Raw genomic sequence first — 17,781 nt, 5'->3', positions numbered from 1 at the left:
AAGGTGGCCCTCGGGCACAGCCCCTGGAGATGTCCGCCCAGAGCCTGCTCCACAGCGTTTTTTCTTGCTCTTCCCCCGCCTCGGGCGGTGCAGCCTCAGCCAAGGGCTTCTCCAAGAGGAAGCTGCGACAGACCCGCAGCCTGGACCCAGCCCTGATCGGAGGCTCCGGGGGCGAAACAGTCACAGAGGGCGGTGCGCGGGGGTCCATAGCAGGCCGCCTTTACTCCCCGCAACCCCTAGCGGAGGGTCTTTGCCCCCGCTCTGCATCTTCTGCCAGGAGCCAGCCATCCCGGACCACCAGGCTCCCGCAACCCAGACCTCTTTGCTCGTCCTTCTCCATGCCCAGCACCCCGCAGGAGAAGTCCCCTTCGGGCAGCTTCCACTTTGACTACGAGGTCCCCTTGGGTCGCGGTGGTCTCAAGAAGAGTGCGGCCTGGGACTTGCCTTCTGTCCTGGCTGGGCCAGTCAGTGGCCGCAGCTCTGCCAGCATCCTCTGCTCCTCTGGGGGAGGCCCCAATGGCATCTTCACTTCTCCCAGGAGGTGGCTTCAGCAGAGGAAGTTCCAGTCCCCACCCAACAGTCGCGGCCACCCCTACATCGTGTGGAAGTCTGAGGTAGGGACCAATGCCATGCGTCCTCATGGCCCAAAGCTGGATGCCACAGGCAGTTCTAGGCCACTGCCTTTAATCCCATCCCATTTACAGAGCCAGGCAGCAGCTGAGGGGTTTGCATGGTGTAACTGTTTCTACTTAGGCTGATTAAATGGTGCCTGGAAATGGGACATCCTTAGTGGTCACTCACCACACATGTGTCCTGTAGGATTCCTTGGCTCTTCTTTGGAGCAGTCAAGGGAGCTGGAGGAAGAGATGGTCTTCTGATTTCCAGTTTGTGCTACAGGCAAAGGATTGTATTATCCCTTCACTCCATGCTGATATTTTTTGGAACTCGAAAGATCTACTGCTGTTTGTAATGATTGGATGAAATATATTTTGATTAATGTCTGCCATCAGCTGTAGAATTTAGGAACATTATTCTGAAAGATGTTATTGATTATGTGTTTGGATGGCAGTGTGGAGTAACTACTAGGATTCTCTAGTTTTGATTTCTTTTCCCTAAAGGTGTAATTTCAGAAATATATGATACTGAATAGTTTCTCTGCTTAGGGGTATGAAATATCACAGAAATATGCCCAAATTCCACTAAGGACAATTAGTAGTTAGTGGAATAGACATGAATCAGGAATCAATAATAAATAGGGAACTTGGAGTTATTTGATACTCTTAAAATGTTCATTCTCTGGTTGAGTGGAGAATAGAGCTAGCTATTGGGAAACTGTGGTTGATGGGTACTTGGAAAGCAGCATGCTTTTAGAGAATAAATAGTAGTTGGTTTAAAAATGACCAACTCTGATTCCTTTCAGTCCACAAACTCTATAGGTTTGCCCCAGATCTGGTTCCATAAGGGAAGGAAGATCCTGTCAGTTGTAATTAAATATTTTAAAGCACAGTTAGCATTACAGAAATGAAATTAAATACAATGTAATTGTTGGAGATTTAGGCTAAATAAAGGAGACACAACCAAGCAAAATTGCATCCAAGTTCATACCCAGTTCTATTAACATGAGATAACTTAGATTTCAGCTTTAATAGACTACCTTAGAAAAATGAGCATTATGTATCAGAAATATTAGCATCATATGTTATTAATGTTAGTTACTGTGTCAGTGTAACTGCTGCTGTTGCTGAGAGGGTTATGGATTGCAAAAAACTAACAAGCTTTGCTAACTGTGCTGCCCATTTTATTGAGGAAAAGAGATAGTTGAAAGAAAAATTGAGACAGAATAGGTGTTATCTCCAAGCCAGTATTAGAGGACCAAAAACTGAAATATTGAACTCTTGGTTTCTAGGAGAAGCTGGATTCCTGCTCTGTTTCAGAAGCACATTTTGTCAGATTAATCTATAGGAGTTTAGAGCAACAGAGAAATGCAAAAACAAACCAACATAAGCTAGTCACTGACATTTCTGTTTAAAATCAATTACATCATTAAGAATGTTCCTAATTTTTCTTTGCAAATGTGCATATTTGGAATATGATATATAGATACAGATACTGTTCACTGCTATTATGACCAAAAACCATTTGATCATAGGTGATGCCACTTGTTGCAAATTATGAACCCCCTTGTTATAAATTATCTTTTTTATCTATTAAAATCTCATAATTGATGGATGTGTATCTGAACAACAATACTGGATGACTCCTGACTGTTCCATATAGTATTGGACCATCTGCATGGAGCTCATCTACCATATTTTCACCTTTTTGCAGTGGTTAAAGCTAAGTACAAAGCCATCTAGCAAAAGAACAAAATTTTCTCATAAAAGGTTTATATGTGTATGTGTGTGTGTTTGTGTGTATGTGTGTGTGTGGAGGCAGTTAAGCAGAAATCCCTTTATGTTTCAGGCAGATATGGAGTGATTGGACAGAATTCTGGCATGAAGGTCCAACACTGGTTCTGTTTAGTAGAGGCCAAGATATCCTAACATAACCCCTGGGTCTGGGATTTAAAGGCCTGGATTACCTTTCAAAGGTTTAGCGCCCTGGAATCTTCTCAAAAACCAAGAAATTCATCCTATTGGGCACTGTTTGTCCTTCTCACTTGCAAACAAGCTGTGTCTTTTGTCCTAAAAGAGAATCTTTACTAATGATGTCAAATGTGCAGCAAATGAGTCCCTTGCAATGTTGCTTAGAGGCCCTAGAGGGGAGATCTGGTTCATACAGATATGATTCTTACAATTTTCTTGGTTTTCTGGCTCAGGGTTTCTCAGCCTTGGCACTATTGACATCTGAGTGATTCTTTGTCATGGGGGATGTCTTGGATATTATAGGATGTTGAGCAGCATCCCTGACCTCTACCCACTAGATGCCAGTAGCACTCTTCTTTACCAGTATGACAATGAAAAATGTATCTAGATACTGCTCAATATCCTCTGGGGATGAAAATCACCCAAGTTGAACAGCTGTGCTAGTGAGGTTGAATACAGTGCCCTATGCTGGCCATCTAGTGAGTGCCCATAGAAGGGCTGTCAGCTGGTCTAAAGTTTCCCGGGGCCATCCTCTGCCTCCCAAACCAGGAGGATCACTCTGGAATCATGCTTGTGGATTCCATGTTCTTCTAATAGTTTGTTCAAATTTTCTGTTTTTCTTCCTGAATCCATAGGAAAACTTGAGATTTCTCTTTCAGGTTTATCTAGTGATGGATCACATCCATTTCCATTTAGTTCTTTTAGCAGATTCTCTGTTTTTAAACCAAATTGTTCACATAACAGCTCCCATTCCCAAGACTCTCATAAATGCCAGTAACTCTATTACTTGTGCTCACTTAAGGCTCATAAATGACCATTTTATAGCTTAAACCTAGGAGGTGTTTGACAAAGTCAGGTATAACTCTACTAATATTTCCTTACTATGTGTTTAAGGACTACTTTAATAAAATTTGATTTATGCACTTTTGGGTAAAATATCTATCAAGTAAAAAAAAAAGAGAAGACAAAGGGATATATGGTATGTGATGACTCAATTAGTACATGTTTCCCCATCTTGTTGTCTTAGCAGCCAGGCTCTGTTCCTGACTCTGATCACAGATAAGATGATAAATCATTTCAATCCCAGGATCCTCCTAATTATTGTGAACCAGAGCTAGGATTATGCCAATAACTGATTGGGAGTTTGCAAGCTTCTATAACCAATGATTAAAATGATTTCTATATATCCCCAACTTTTTTACTTTTCTTCATTCAGGTATTTCTTGATCAGAAGTATTTCTCTACATACTAGGAATACAGAGAGGCTGCAATATGGGTCAGCACTTAAAGAGCTCCAAGTCTATTGAGGTGACATGTGAATTGATCAGTAGGCATGGTGAATGAGCACCATGGCACACCAGAGGAGGCAAGTGATGACTCACTGTCCTCTGGGAGGTCCTAGATGTCTTCACTATGTAAGGAACATTTGAACTTGATTTTCAATGAAGACTGCCATTTACAATGAAAAGAAGGAAAGTAATTTCTTGATGAGATAGAAAAGAGTGGACATGCAAAAAGGCACAGAGATGTTGGTAAGGGCAGAGTGTCCACCAAAAATTTATACGAGCTTAAGTGCAGCTATGTGTTAGGAGAGGGAGGTAAGGACACTTGCAATTTAATATATGTAGCAACCAAAGTGTTTCCCAGGTAGTAACATGATTAAACCAGAAATCAGGCATTTTGTGTGTGGTAGAATAATTATGGGCAAGAGTAAAAATGAAATAAGGGCCAAAATACATTCCATATCCTTTAAGGGGCCCCTTGGAATCATATCTGCAGAGAGGTAAAAAGATATAGATACAGGGTATCTCTGAAGTGAGAAGTTTAACATATCTGGAGTATCAGGCTTAGTTTGCTATCTGTTGGTGACCATGTTCACCAGATAGGGGAGTGGATTTCACAAAAACAAAACAAAACAAAACAAAAACTTGCTGTGCAATTATTAAGCAGTTGTCCTCTATATTGTATAAAACAAATGACTCTCAATCTGGAGGTGACTTTGTCCTGTGTACATTTGACAATATATTATGACATTTTGGGATGTCATGACTGGTGGTAATATATTAGTTTCCTATCCCTGCTGTAACACATAACTACAAATTTAGTGGCTTAAAGCAAGAAAAAAATGATTACTTTATAATTCTGGTGATAAGAAATCCCAATAGCTCTCACTAACTTAAGTTCAAGTTGTTGACTTAACTGTGTTCCTTTTGAAGCTTCTAGGGTCTGTTGCCTTTCTTTTCTAGTGGCCCCCTTCCTTCATCTTCAAACTCAGCCATGCTGTGTCTCTTTGATTTTCTCTTTTACTCTCTTCAGGACTCTTGTGATTACATTGGTCTTACCTGAATAATCCAGGTCAATCTCACTATTTTAAGGCCAGCCAATTAGTAATCTTTAATTGCATCTGCAACTTTAATCCCCCATTGCCATGATGAACTCATAGGTTCCAGGGATTTGGTATGAACCCTTTTGGTGGGACATTATTCTGTATACCACAGGGGAGTAGCTGCTTCCATCTAACTGGAATGCCAAGGATGCTTTGAAACACCATGCAATGTTCAGGACAGTTCCATGAAGAATAATCACCTGCCCAATCAGTGCCAGAGCTGAGAAACTATAGTAGAGAATGGGGGTACTTGGTGATTTTTAAGTCTGAGAGTGTAAAGTGATCAGATATGTGTTTTAACAGGACCAATCTGGTGTCTGGGGGACCATAGTTTAGAAACATGAAACAGATGGATACTCAGAGGTGGGAGGCATGGGGAGATCATGCCAAGAATCCCATTAACAAGTGGTAATTCCCATATGAACAGACGACTCTTATTTCCATATTCTCCATTTTTGCAAATAATTTTCTTGTATTGTTGAAGCACTTGAAAGCTGAACTCTTACTCATCTTTGTATTCTTAAAAATCTGGCTTATGCTCCAAGGTTTTAGACCAGTGGTAAACCTGGATAGAGTTTGTACCCCAGGGCACATATGGTAATGTCTGTTGGTACTGGGCAGAGGGTTACTTTTAGAATCCAGTATGTAGGGGCCAGAAATGCTACTAAACATCCTAAGGGAAAGCCCCCATTAAAAAACAAGTATCTTCCAAATATCAGTAGTGCCAAGGTTGAGACATCCTGGATTCAAGAAACTTTTGCTTTCTAGTGCCATCTTTTCTCACATTTATGGCTCCATTATTTGTAATTTCTTTCTTCTTACCTGGTACATGTCAACCAAGGCTTTGGATGGGGAAAATATACCTTTCAAAAGGTATTGAGGATATGAAAAAATATGGGTGTCTGAATATATCTTTAGGAGAGAATTGTATAATAAACATATAATGATGGAAACTGGAATTAAAATTTAAAATGTGATGAGAGGAATATTGTGATTAAAAAGAAAAGAAAAAACAATAGAGGCTCACTTGTATAACCAAAGAGGAATTAATTAGAGTAAACCAGTTTCAAACAGGAAATTGACAAAGGGTGACTTATAAGGGAGTATGTCCAGAAGTCAACATAATACTTTCATGATTTTTGACCTAGGAAAAAAATCAGGTTTCGTATTTTCTGTTTCTCAGACCCTCTTTCTGATAGAATTATTTTCAAATATTTTTAACTTAAATAGAGAATAATGTGAATACAACTTCTAAGACACTTTGGAGTTGATCTTTCACCACAATTTTTGAATTTGAGGGTTGGACCTCCTTGTTTTATAGTTATATAGAGAAGCTGAAAACATTAAGCACCTCAAACTCAAATTATGAGTTCATAGCCACCCAAAAATCCTTCTTGATTCTCAAAATAAATTGCCAAACTCGTGGGGAAAGTAAGGGTAGAGGGATTTGGGTGAAATGAATCTAAGTCCTTATATCCCTCTAGCTTTTCATTCATACTTCTACTGTCTCCTTTGAGACCTCATTTGCTGTGTCCCCCCTGCATAATGACCCTGCATCCTAGTCTCTTTTTGGCCTGTGTTCCAAAGACACAATTATAATCATGTTAACTCACTAATCAGAAACCTTTGATAAGCCTCACTGTATATGGTATGAAATCCAAACTGCTTAGCTAGTCATTTCAATGTCTTTTAAAATATAATCAGACCCTGTTCCCTTCCTTTCTCCCAGAACTCTGGTCTAGCAAAACCAAACTGGCCACTCAGCTAGGTCATCATTAAATATTTATCAAATGCCAGCTAAGCACTCAACCCTAGCGATGCATGGAGAGCAAACAGGAGCAGCCCTGTAAGGTGTTACAGCTTATGAAAGCAATAACTTTAAATCAATAAATCTCTACACTTGTTAAGTGTTCAGACATTGTGGTAGGAATAACATGGAATAATGCTCCCCCCAATGTTATCTATATTCGAATCCCCCAAACAGGTGAATATGGCACCTTTTATGGTGAATATGCCACAGATGGGGGCATTATTGTAGATTATCTGGGTGGGGCCAGTACATTCATAAGGATCCTTATAAGAGCAAAGCAGGAGGGTCAGTTACAGAGAGAGAGAGATAGAGGGGGGTAGATAGATGAGAGAGAGAGAGAGAGAGAGAGAGAGAGAGAGAGAGGAGACAGAGATGAGAGAGGGAGAGTTCGAAGATGTTCCACTGCTTGCTTTGAAGATGGAGGAAGGAGCCTAGAGCCAAGGAATGTGTCAGCCTCCAGAGGCTGGAAAAGGCAGGGAAAACATATTCTGTTTTAAAACCCAAAGAAGGTATACAACTCTACAGACATCTTGATCCTGGGCAAGTAAGGATCCATAAGAGAATACATGTGTGTTCTTTACACCATGTGTGATAATTTGTCCCAGCAGTGGTGGGAAATGGACATAAGAACTAAGGAAGTCTGTGATGTCTTAACTGAAACTGGTGAGTGAGGAGGCTTTTTCCAAACAAAAAGGACAGCCCTCTGGAAAGAAGGAATCACCTTTAAGAGGAAACATAGTATGCTTGAAGAACTTAGAAAACTTAAAAGAGAACTGGAATTGTATATGGGAGTGGGAATATGGTGAAGTACAGATTGGCTGGGCTCTGAACTGCATAATAGGGATTTTGTCATTTAACTTAAAGTTTTCCTGGAAAGATTATAAGATTACTTTCTCTCCTTCTCACATTACTGTGTGTGTGTGTGTGTGTGTGTGTGTGTGTGTGTTTTCAGTACTGGGAATGAACTCAGGGGCACTTAATCACTGAGCCACATCCCACCCTTTATTATTTTTTATTTTGAGACTGGGTCTCTCTAAGTTGCTTATGACCTCACTACATTGCTGAGGCTGGCCTCAAACTTGCAATCTTCCTGCTTTAGCCTCCAGAGTTGCTGGGATTACAGGCATGTACCACCATGCCTGCCTTCTCATATTGTTTTTTATGACTTGGTCCCATTTATATTATAGGGGTCCACCAATACTTTGTGGCTCAACTGGTTATTATATCCAAATAAATAAACTCTGGGACATGTCACAGCACATTCAGAATTTGTAAAAACAAAATCTTATTCCATTTCATGGTGTGATTCCAATTCTTCCAATCTGATGCTCAAATAAGGGAAAGTGTATTTTATATCAGAACCTAGTCAATGACTGAGGGATTCTGTGTGCTGACAACAGTTTTCCTGCATCCCAGGTACATACCTTTGGGGAATGACATCTTATTCTAAAGTTTGCTGTGTCTTCTTTGAGAGCAAAACTATGATCCAATTATGCCACAACATGGCTAAAAGACTCGGAATGCAGTGTGAAAATATGAGATTAGTTATTGTGTTAGACGGTAAAGAATGATGTTTTCATTAGCTATTAGGGAAGTGAAAATCAAAACCACAATGAGATACCACTAGGATAGTAAATAGGATAATAAAAAAGACAGTGTTGACAAGAATATGCAGAAATTAGAATTCTCATACACTGCTGGTGGGAATGCAAATTGGTGCAGCATCTTGGAAAAGCTGTTTGGCAATTCTTCAAAATGTTATACAGAATTACCCTATGACTCAGCAATTTTGCTGCTGGGTATATACCCAAGTGAAATGAAAACATAGTCAAGACCAAAGCTTGTATAGCTGATGAATAGATAAAATATGGTCTACCTGTACAATAGAAGATTATTTTGTAAAAAAGGAAACAAAGTACTGTTACATTCTTCAGCATGGATGAATCTTGAAAACAGTATGATAAATGAAAGAAGCCAGCCAGAAAGGATTATATGTTGTATGATTATATATATATGAAATGTCCACCCTAGGCAAATGTGTAGTGACAAAGTAGATTAGTGGTTGTCAGAGTCTGGAAGTCAAGAGCAGTAGGGAAGAGACTGCTAGTAGGTATACAAGACTTCTTTTTAAGGTAAAGGAAATCTTCTGAAACTGGATATAAGTGATGGTGGTACCTTATGAATACATTAACACCTGAATTGTACACTTTGAAAGGGTGAATTTTATAGTCAGTGAATTTTATCTGAACTATAAAAAGGTCATTTTTATTATTTCCAGCAAATATACCAAATATTATTTTTCCATCATGTTTTCAGTAAAATTTAAGCATAAATGTAGAAGAGCAGTTATTTAGGTGGTACAGGCCCAATATATCTTACATGCCTTCCTTGAAGATGCAACAAGGGAGATAGTAACAGCTCTAGAAGATTCAACAGAGGAGTTGGCAGTCAGCCCTGAGATTTTCTGAGATTGGTTACTATGGAAATTCTATGTCCTGATTATTACACTTTGAAAACAAGCATAGAGAAGCTATTAAAATTATTATTTTCAGAAGAGGCAGAGATTTTAAAAACTATTTACAATCTTGAAAAATTGCCTGGCCATTTATCACCAGAGCTATTAAATAGTCAAAAGATTTTCAGGAGTCATTAGAACAATTTGAAAAACCATCAGGTGATATGCCGATGGACCCAAGAGGAGAGTGCTGAGCCTAAGAAGTTGAACAGGTTTTTAGAGAAATTGAAAGTGAATTGAGTTGTGTGACCTCATAGATCAAGAAATAATGTTTTCATTTTTGTAGACCTGAACCACTCATGGAAATAGGGGAATCAATACCAACTACAGGGGATGAAGTGTGAATAAGTTGTGGATCAATTCTCAGCTTGCTTTGCTGATAACTTCACCTTCTACTTGAGCCAACTGGTACATTGAGACCCAAATGTGGATAGAGAAGGGAAAAGATAAGCCATATGTGACAATAGCCATGCCACTTTAAGGTTTATTATAACAAGACCTCTGCTATAGTTAACAATTTGAACCAGATAAATCCTGGACTTGGCTACCAGATGATTTGGCTTTTGAGAAAAGTAAAATTCTGCATGAATTGGAACTTTCAATTAATCCCTGGCTTACTTATTTTAGTAAATAATAATTGAAGGTTTATAGTGATAATGATAAGCAAAATAACAACTAGTATTTTTAAACTGGTTTTTAGTTGTAGATGAACACAGTACCTTTGTTTTATTTATTTATTTTTATGTGGTGCTCAAGATCGAAACCAGTACCTCATACATGCTAGGCAAGTGCATTACTGTTGAGCCACAACCTCAGCCCCAGCAACTAGTATTTGTACTATTTGGAGAAGTCTCACCAGATATCATCATTAGGACAACTCTGTGTTATTGATGAGGACACAGACTCAGTTCAATAGGTAACCAGACTTAACTGGAGGGGTAATGAAGTGAATGGGTTAAGCTAAGCTGTGAACCTGACTGCTTGGGTTAAAATCCCATCCTTCCCTGTGACTTTAAATAAGTTACTAAACTTCTTTTTGCCTCAGATTCCTCATATATCAAATGAGGATAATGAAAGTGCCTACCTCAAAAAGTTTTTATAAAGAGCCAATGACATGATTACTTAGAAAGTGCCCAGCAAGTAGGAATTAGTAAAAGATGCAAAAAAAAAAAATGACAAGGTTAAATCAAATTGAAGATGTACCCAGTCACACATCTAGGAAGCAAGAAAGACATACATAAACTAAAGAATTAATTTAGTCACAGATATTTATCATGTACCCACTGCTTGTGCAGGGAACTTTCACCTCTCCACCATGGCAGTTGAAGAGGGCTTAGATGATCAGTGAATGAATGAGTTGGCATAGTTGCTTTGGACAACAGCAGAAGGCAATTGGAAATTTATTTTGCAAGTTGTTAAGTAAGGTATACTTTTCATGATAAGCACTGGAGCAGCAACAGGCTGTCACCCCAGGCATTTTGGCTTAGTGACTTGAAACAAAGGAATTTGCCAGACTTGCATTGTGGATTTGGTGTAACCCAAGACATGCCAACAGGCCAAGGAGTAGCCTTCATTCCAGTACACAGTTAACTTTCATTACATCAGACACTTTTTGCTTGTAAAATATTTAGAATGTTGGAATTACCAGTTCAGTTCTGGATCTCTAACTGGTAAATGGTAATGCACTTTGCACTTCAAGACTGGTGTGTTCTCATTTCCTCATACTGTCATTATCACATGAGACCAAGCTGACTACTTTCACAGCTCATCTCATTAACATTTCAGGATATCAAGGCAATGTCACTAAATCACAATACTATTTACACTTGTTTATCCCAAATATGACTGTGACTTCCATTTGTATGTCTATACTGACATTAATATCATGAACAAAATATTAGGAAGGAAAAGTTCTCAAAAATCTTCTATCTATTCCAAACATCTATGTGACCCTTAAATCCTGTGATATTTCCAGTCTATGTCCAATAACCCCTACCTTAAATAAATACTTTATTAACTCTCCCTTTGTATTATAATGGACATAGAAAGTCTTCCTAGCATTGTGTTACAGACCAGTCTTACGATGATTCTCATCATGCTACAAACAAACTCCTCTTCTCCTGTTATACAGATAGTCACCAGTACTCTATTATTATTGTTATTAAGGAAGTACAGACTGGCAAATTGTCCTTTTGAACATTAATACAGAAGTTACATCATGTTTTCTTTTTGGCAGATAAGAATTGTGAATATATCAAACCAAAGTTGAAGAAAAGTTTGAAGATTAAACTAAAGTTATTATTGACCCAATGACATTTTGCAAACTACTTCTAGAAATCTAGGATTAGAACTCACTGTCTCTAGGTTCTTGTTGCCAACCTAGTGAATCAGGCTTCTTTTTTTCATGATTTATATGAAAGCTCAAAAATGAGTGCAGCTTTCATATTATGTCACAGTTGCCCTGAGTCTTCCATCAAACCCCTGAAAAGGTATGTTGAGTCTGACTTCTAATGTTAATATATTGTTAATAAATGGCTTTGAAAAATGTGTTTGCCAAAATGCTGATAAAATGAACATAAGAGATAATATGGAGTTGGCCCTTAGACTTGAAGGTCAAGAATTTTGATATGGGTTCCAGAGTAGCTCCAGAGACTCTGAGGCATGAACTCAGTAAATGTATTGTTGTGCTGCTGCAATGGCAATCTTTTAATCTTTACATTTTTCTTTACATTGCAAATATATTACTTTTTCTCACATACTGAAGTTATATGGTAAAAGATGAGTTATGGAAGTGATCAGGTAATTAGGTTCTTGTTCAAGTTTCAGTTAGCTGAAATTGGTCATTCAGAGTTACAAGTTAAAAAAGTGAAATAATTCATTTCCCTTTGAATATTATTCTCAGTTTTGGTTCATTCTTAGGGAAGCTGGCTATAGGAGAGTGAATAGATTGTGATTAGTTAGTCTTTTCTCATCTAGAAATATAATTTTTATAGGAAAAGGTTAAAATCCTGCTATGTATTTGACTCTCCTCATTAGGTTTCTGTTATGTAAAAATATGATAGATGAAACTTATGTAAATGCTCATTGAGTGAAACAAAAATTGTTCTAAAAAGTAATTTTCAAAAAGTTCATTGAATAAGAAATTTGAATGGTCACAAATAAAAGTAACTTAGTACACATAAAAGATTCCTTCCAATTAATTTATTAAACCTTTATATGTGAAATTTTTGCAATTCTCAAAGGTTAATTTTTCCATTTTATATGAAAAGGCTTGCAGTTTTAGGCCATAATCTGTAGTGAAATTTCTTTCTCTGTCTACATGTATATACATGTAACTTTTAATTTCTTAAGAATTTACTTTAGAAAAAGAAAATGAAAGATTGCTCATTACCATATACAATTAGAGCAATGTGGATAAATCATTCTTATAAAGGTAAGTTTTTAAAACTTTGTGTATAAAGTGAGGGGGGCAACAGCTGTGTCTTAGTTTGAATAACCTAAAAAATAGGTCTTGGGTGAATGCTGTTCTTTTGGGAGGTGATCCAGGAAGCAGGAATGAAGAAGAGAGAATGAATGGGGAAGGAAGAAATGTCATCATGGTGTTGGATCATGAAGTCGCAGATATGGATAAAGGGAATGCTGAAGTTCTGCCAGGACTTCTGGAATATATGTAGATTTCCTTGCAGGATGATCTACTTGTGTTTCATCTATTACTGCATAACAAGTCACCCCAAACTTAGTGGCATAAATCTGTGCGTCATAAATCAGATCAAGGCTCAGGTGCATAGATGCTCTGTGTGGCATCAGATGGGATCATTTATCTGTTTTCGGTTGGTGTCTTGGAGGTCTGCAAAGTTTGCGATATCTTCACTTACATGTCTGGTGCCTTGATGCTTCTCATGTAGCCTCTCTCCTTCCAAATTGCTAATTATGCTTCTTCACTTCATGATTGTCTTGTGGTATTTGGTCAAATAGAGTCACAGGTCCAGCTGATTCAAAGGAAAGAGAAATAGATTTTATACCTTGATAGGAGAAATAAGAGTTTGTTGTCATCTTAGTCTGCCATGAGCTAAAGAATGAGAAGCTGGAGATTGTCTTCAATAGTTTCCATCCTCCATTGGTTGAGATCACTTCCAGGGTTTTGACTACCTCACACTTCTGGCACATGACTGAATGTGTACCAGAGGTGGATCGCTTGCAGCACAAAATCTGCCTGAGCTTGCTCAGAGCTGCCCAGCACAGTGGCAACTGAACCCAAAAATTTTAGCATAGGTTCACGGGGTGCAGCATTTAGAATTAGTCATCCACATTTCTCACTAACAAAAAGCATAACTAATGCACAATATGATCATAGAACTTGGAGATATCTAAGCCTTGGATCAAATCCCAGTATTGCTACTTATGAGGTATGAATCTCATTTTCTTCAACCTGAAGGGGAATGAAATAGTACTCACTTTCTAGTATGTTGTGAAATCAATTGGAGAGTGTATTTTGGACCAGTGCACTATGAAGGGTCATGCAGAAGAATCTATTGTTTATTATTTAATTCATTCTAAAATTCTGTCATAGGACAATGCACATAGATTTTAATGCTTCCAGTGTAAAAAGACAATAATAAGTTGGTAAATGTAAATAACAATTGTGAGATGCAATTTTGGTTTTTTAAATTGCAGAGAAAATATGTAGTAGTTGAATTTATGGTATAATCTAGTTTTTCCTCTTCATTTAAGTTTAAAATTTTTGTACTATATTTCTAATTGTATCAGAAGAATGTTGTTTGATTCCTGTCAAATATGTATGTCCATCAATAAATGGCAAAGTAAGCTCTTTTTATTATATGCATATTTACGGCAAAAGTAATAAAGACAATACATTTTGTCCCCAAAGTAATTGCTCATTAGATGAGAGCTGTTATAGTGGTTAATCTGCTGCCCTTAGGAAATTTGCACATATTCTTCAATTGGAAATAATTGCAATTCAGATAACCCCCACATGCCATAAGAGTATCATTGTGCAAGAATGCCTGTTCTTAGAACATTTCTCTCTGCTCTTTGGAGATCCAAATTGATGCATGTTCATAACACATAGAATAATATAAACAGACATCTTCAGTTAAAATTACCATTCTAAATCTCCAGGGCAGGGACTGACAAATGAAGAAATTTTATTTTTTGTTATCATTAGTTAATAATGATTATTTATATTAGCTACTGAAGTAGTATCCATCATTCTGACTGGTTAATTCACTCATTCATTCATCATGCAGTTCAGCATGTAAGTGTCAAATTCTGAGATTAGTCCAATCATAATTATAAGTAATTTATTGAATACTTTCCTTGAGCTAATTTAGAGCTAAATACTTTAAAGGATATTAAATCCTCACAATAATTCAAGAAAGTCCAAAGTCAATACATGGCAAAGGTAGGATTTGAATCCACTTTTGAGAATTCCACCCAGAAAAGTAAACACAGATGGTCTGTTTTAAAGGTTCTCAGAGTCTAGAGAGACATTGATAACTATAATAGCTAATAAGACCACTCATAGTAGTGAGACCCTTTTAGAATTACTTTATTTGCATGAATTCATTGAATCCTCATATCAACTCCTTAAGTTATTAGTTCCATTTTCTAGAGGAGGAAACTTGGACACAAAGAATTAAGTCATTTGCTCAAAGGTACACAGCTTGTAAGGAATTGGGACAGGATTTCAATCCAGACAGCATGGTTTTTAGCCATCACCCTATATAGGCTACATTCAGTATCTTATTATATAGGCTAAAACAGAGGTCTTTAGAAGGGTGTCTAAAAATTGATTAGAGAAAATGTTTAATTCTGCCTGGGGAAGCCAGGGGAGGTGACATTAAAGTCAGCATTAAAAAGGAGTAGATTGTCTGGGGAACAAGAATGGGAAAAATAAAAATGGAAGACTAGAATGAGCAAAGTCATGTAAGTATCAGTAGTCAGAGCACGGTCCAGAAACGAAAAGTTGTCTAATATAATTGGAAGCTGAGTCATAAAATCTGGAATTATTTTGCATATGAATTAATCTGTTACCTTATTAGCCATTAACATTTAAAGAGCAGGACAATTGATAATTATAAAACCCCCTTTTAACTCTTTATTTTGAAATAATTTTAGATTTACAGAAGAGTACCAAAGATAGTGTAATCCCAGTGACTCAGGAGGCTGAGGCAGGATGATCTTAAGTTTGAGGCCACCCTCAACAACTTAAACCCTAAGCAACTTAGCAAGATCCTGCTGGGAAAAAAAATGGGCTGGGGATGTGGCTCAGTGGTAAAGCACCTCTGGGTTCAATCTTCAAGTTCCAGGAAAAAAGTAGCAAAGATAGCATAAAGGGTCCTTGCATATCTTTCACCTTGATACACCTAATGTTAATTTCTTGTGTAGCCATAATACATGCACAGAAACTGAGAAATCATCTTTGATAACAGGTTTATTACCAAGGTAACCTTGATAATACCTCTAACTGAAATTCAGAACTTACTTAAATTTTTATCAGTTTTTCCACTAATGTCCTTTTTCTACTCTGGGATCCCACATTACATCTAATTAGAATGGCTTCTTAGTCTCCTTAAATCATTTTTTTTTCACCATCTTGCCATTTTTTGAAAAGTATGGTCCAAACATTTTTGTAGAATGTTTGTAGAATTTTTGTAGAATGTCCCTCAATTTTGGTTTTTCTGATTTTTTTCATGATTTATAGAGATGATGGGAAGAAAACACAAAACATCATTTGATGTCACTGTTTATCAACATTAGTAAAATTTGATGTTTCTATTAATGGTGATTCTTTTCATTCAATGGTTGCATCATCTTGACCTGTCTGGCTGGGGCATGGTCACATGTTTTCTTGGGAAGCTACAACATTGAAAGTGTAGACTATGGCTAAGGGACTGAAGAAAGCCACTTTATAACAGTGACTTCAGGCTGGGGATTTAGCTCAGTGATAGAATGCTTACCTAGCATGCATGAGTCCTTGTGTTCAATTCTTAGCACTATAAAACAAACAAACAAAATCAGTGACCTCATTCGCAGCCAGCTAACTTTATTGGTCCTTCAGTCACATTCTCTTTCTCTGTAATTTGGATTTGTCTGCTTTTCTTCACCATTACATGAAAAATTCCCTCATAGGCCATTCATGGCTTTGACTGACCTTATTGCTATCCTGGGCCATCAAAAGCATGGTTTGGGGTGCTGCATTCCTTGTTGTGTGAAGCTAAGAGAAATCCAAGATCGAAATGCTCTTTGTCTTTCCCCTATCCGAGTGGGGAGGAAGATCTGGGCTTTGAGTAAATATTCATTTACATCAGCAGCATCCCTCTGTGCTCGTTGGATGCTTACTTCTCTCTTGTTAACAGTGCCAGAATAAACACATGATTCTACCAAAATGTTAGCAGTGTGTGCTGTTTTCTTTCACTTGCCAAGATTGTTTTATAATAAATACCATTGGAAAAAATATGATTGGCCAGTATCCTCAGCAATTACGTGAATATCTCTAGAGAACAAAGTAAAGATCGGGAAGGTACTTCACAGAGACAAACAAAATTGGTCTAGTTTTCACTGTATTTCTAGAATATACTGATCTTTTTACCTATAACTTGATTTTAACATAGATATTTCTCTTGGTTAACAAAAATTGTTGTCATTTTATATGATATTCAGTAATGCATATTTTTTAGAAGGTAAAGGTAACATTAACATAAGGTTTCTTTTAATACTGAGTAGTTCTAGGACAGATAGTCAAAATGTGCTTTCATGTTAGTAATTTTTAGATTAAATCACATATTCATGTTTGTCAAAAGTAATTTTAATCAAATGGGAGAAATGGATTTTCTCAACAATTTTGTTCATTTGACCTATATCATCTTAGTTTCTATCAATTATCATTTCTATCCTTTTGCAAATTGTTATTTACTTGCCTAGTTGAATCCTAGTTGCATATTTCCATTTGTCTGCAGAATGTTCCTATTTATAGATTCTGTCATTACTTCAAATTCAAATGTTCAAAATAAACAATGACCCTTTCCCTCAAGAAAGGAAAATAAATCAATGAGTAGACAAAACACAACTAGCTCTTTCTCTAAATTTTCCTATTTTCTTCTACAACACAGCCTTATAACCCTGAGAGTGTATTTAGTTACTCCTCTTTTTTATGTTCTGTATTCAAAGGACTCCTAAGGCTTGTCTTTCTTTCAGTGCAATCTCCATATTTAGCCTTTCTCACTTTCCTTCTCTGCACAGACCCTCATTCTTCATGCTGAGTCTTGTAGCTAGTTTCTGGCTAATGAGTTCTACTCATTGTAATCCATTCTCTCTTCTTCCTTAAATACAAATATCATCATTTAATTTCCTGCTATGAAGTTCCTGTTACCATCCAGACACAATCTGATCTGTCACACAGACACCTCATCTCACCCATCCTTCCTTTTGCTCCCTCTCCTCTCCTGTTCTTCTTTTCTTTTTT

The 17,781-nt window shown here is 37.3% G+C and overlaps 1 protein-coding gene across 2 annotated transcripts in view; it reads left to right on the top strand.

Annotated features, from left to right (window-relative positions):
* The first annotated feature begins 29 nt into the window (after positions 1-29).
* The window catches only part of Arhgap6 (Rho GTPase activating protein 6), a 472,030-nt gene continuing 454,278 nt past the window's right edge, over positions 30-17,781 (top strand). For both annotated transcript variants that reach the window (XR_007344780.1, XM_015487958.2), the window contains exon 1: positions 30-614. Coding sequence is in view for 1 of the 2 variants with exons in the window: in XM_015487958.2 (XP_015343444.2) it covers positions 30-614 (585 nt within the window). In the remaining variant the exon portion in view is untranslated. The remainder of the gene's footprint in view (positions 615-17,781) is intronic.

This window comes from Marmota marmota, unplaced genomic scaffold (genome assembly GCF_001458135.2).
Source record: "Marmota marmota marmota unplaced genomic scaffold, marMar, whole genome shotgun sequence".
NCBI lineage: Eukaryota > Metazoa > Chordata > Mammalia > Rodentia > Sciuridae > Marmota > Marmota marmota.
Note: the sequence above shows the minus strand (reverse complement) of the source record. Positions and strands in the feature narration are given on the sequence as shown.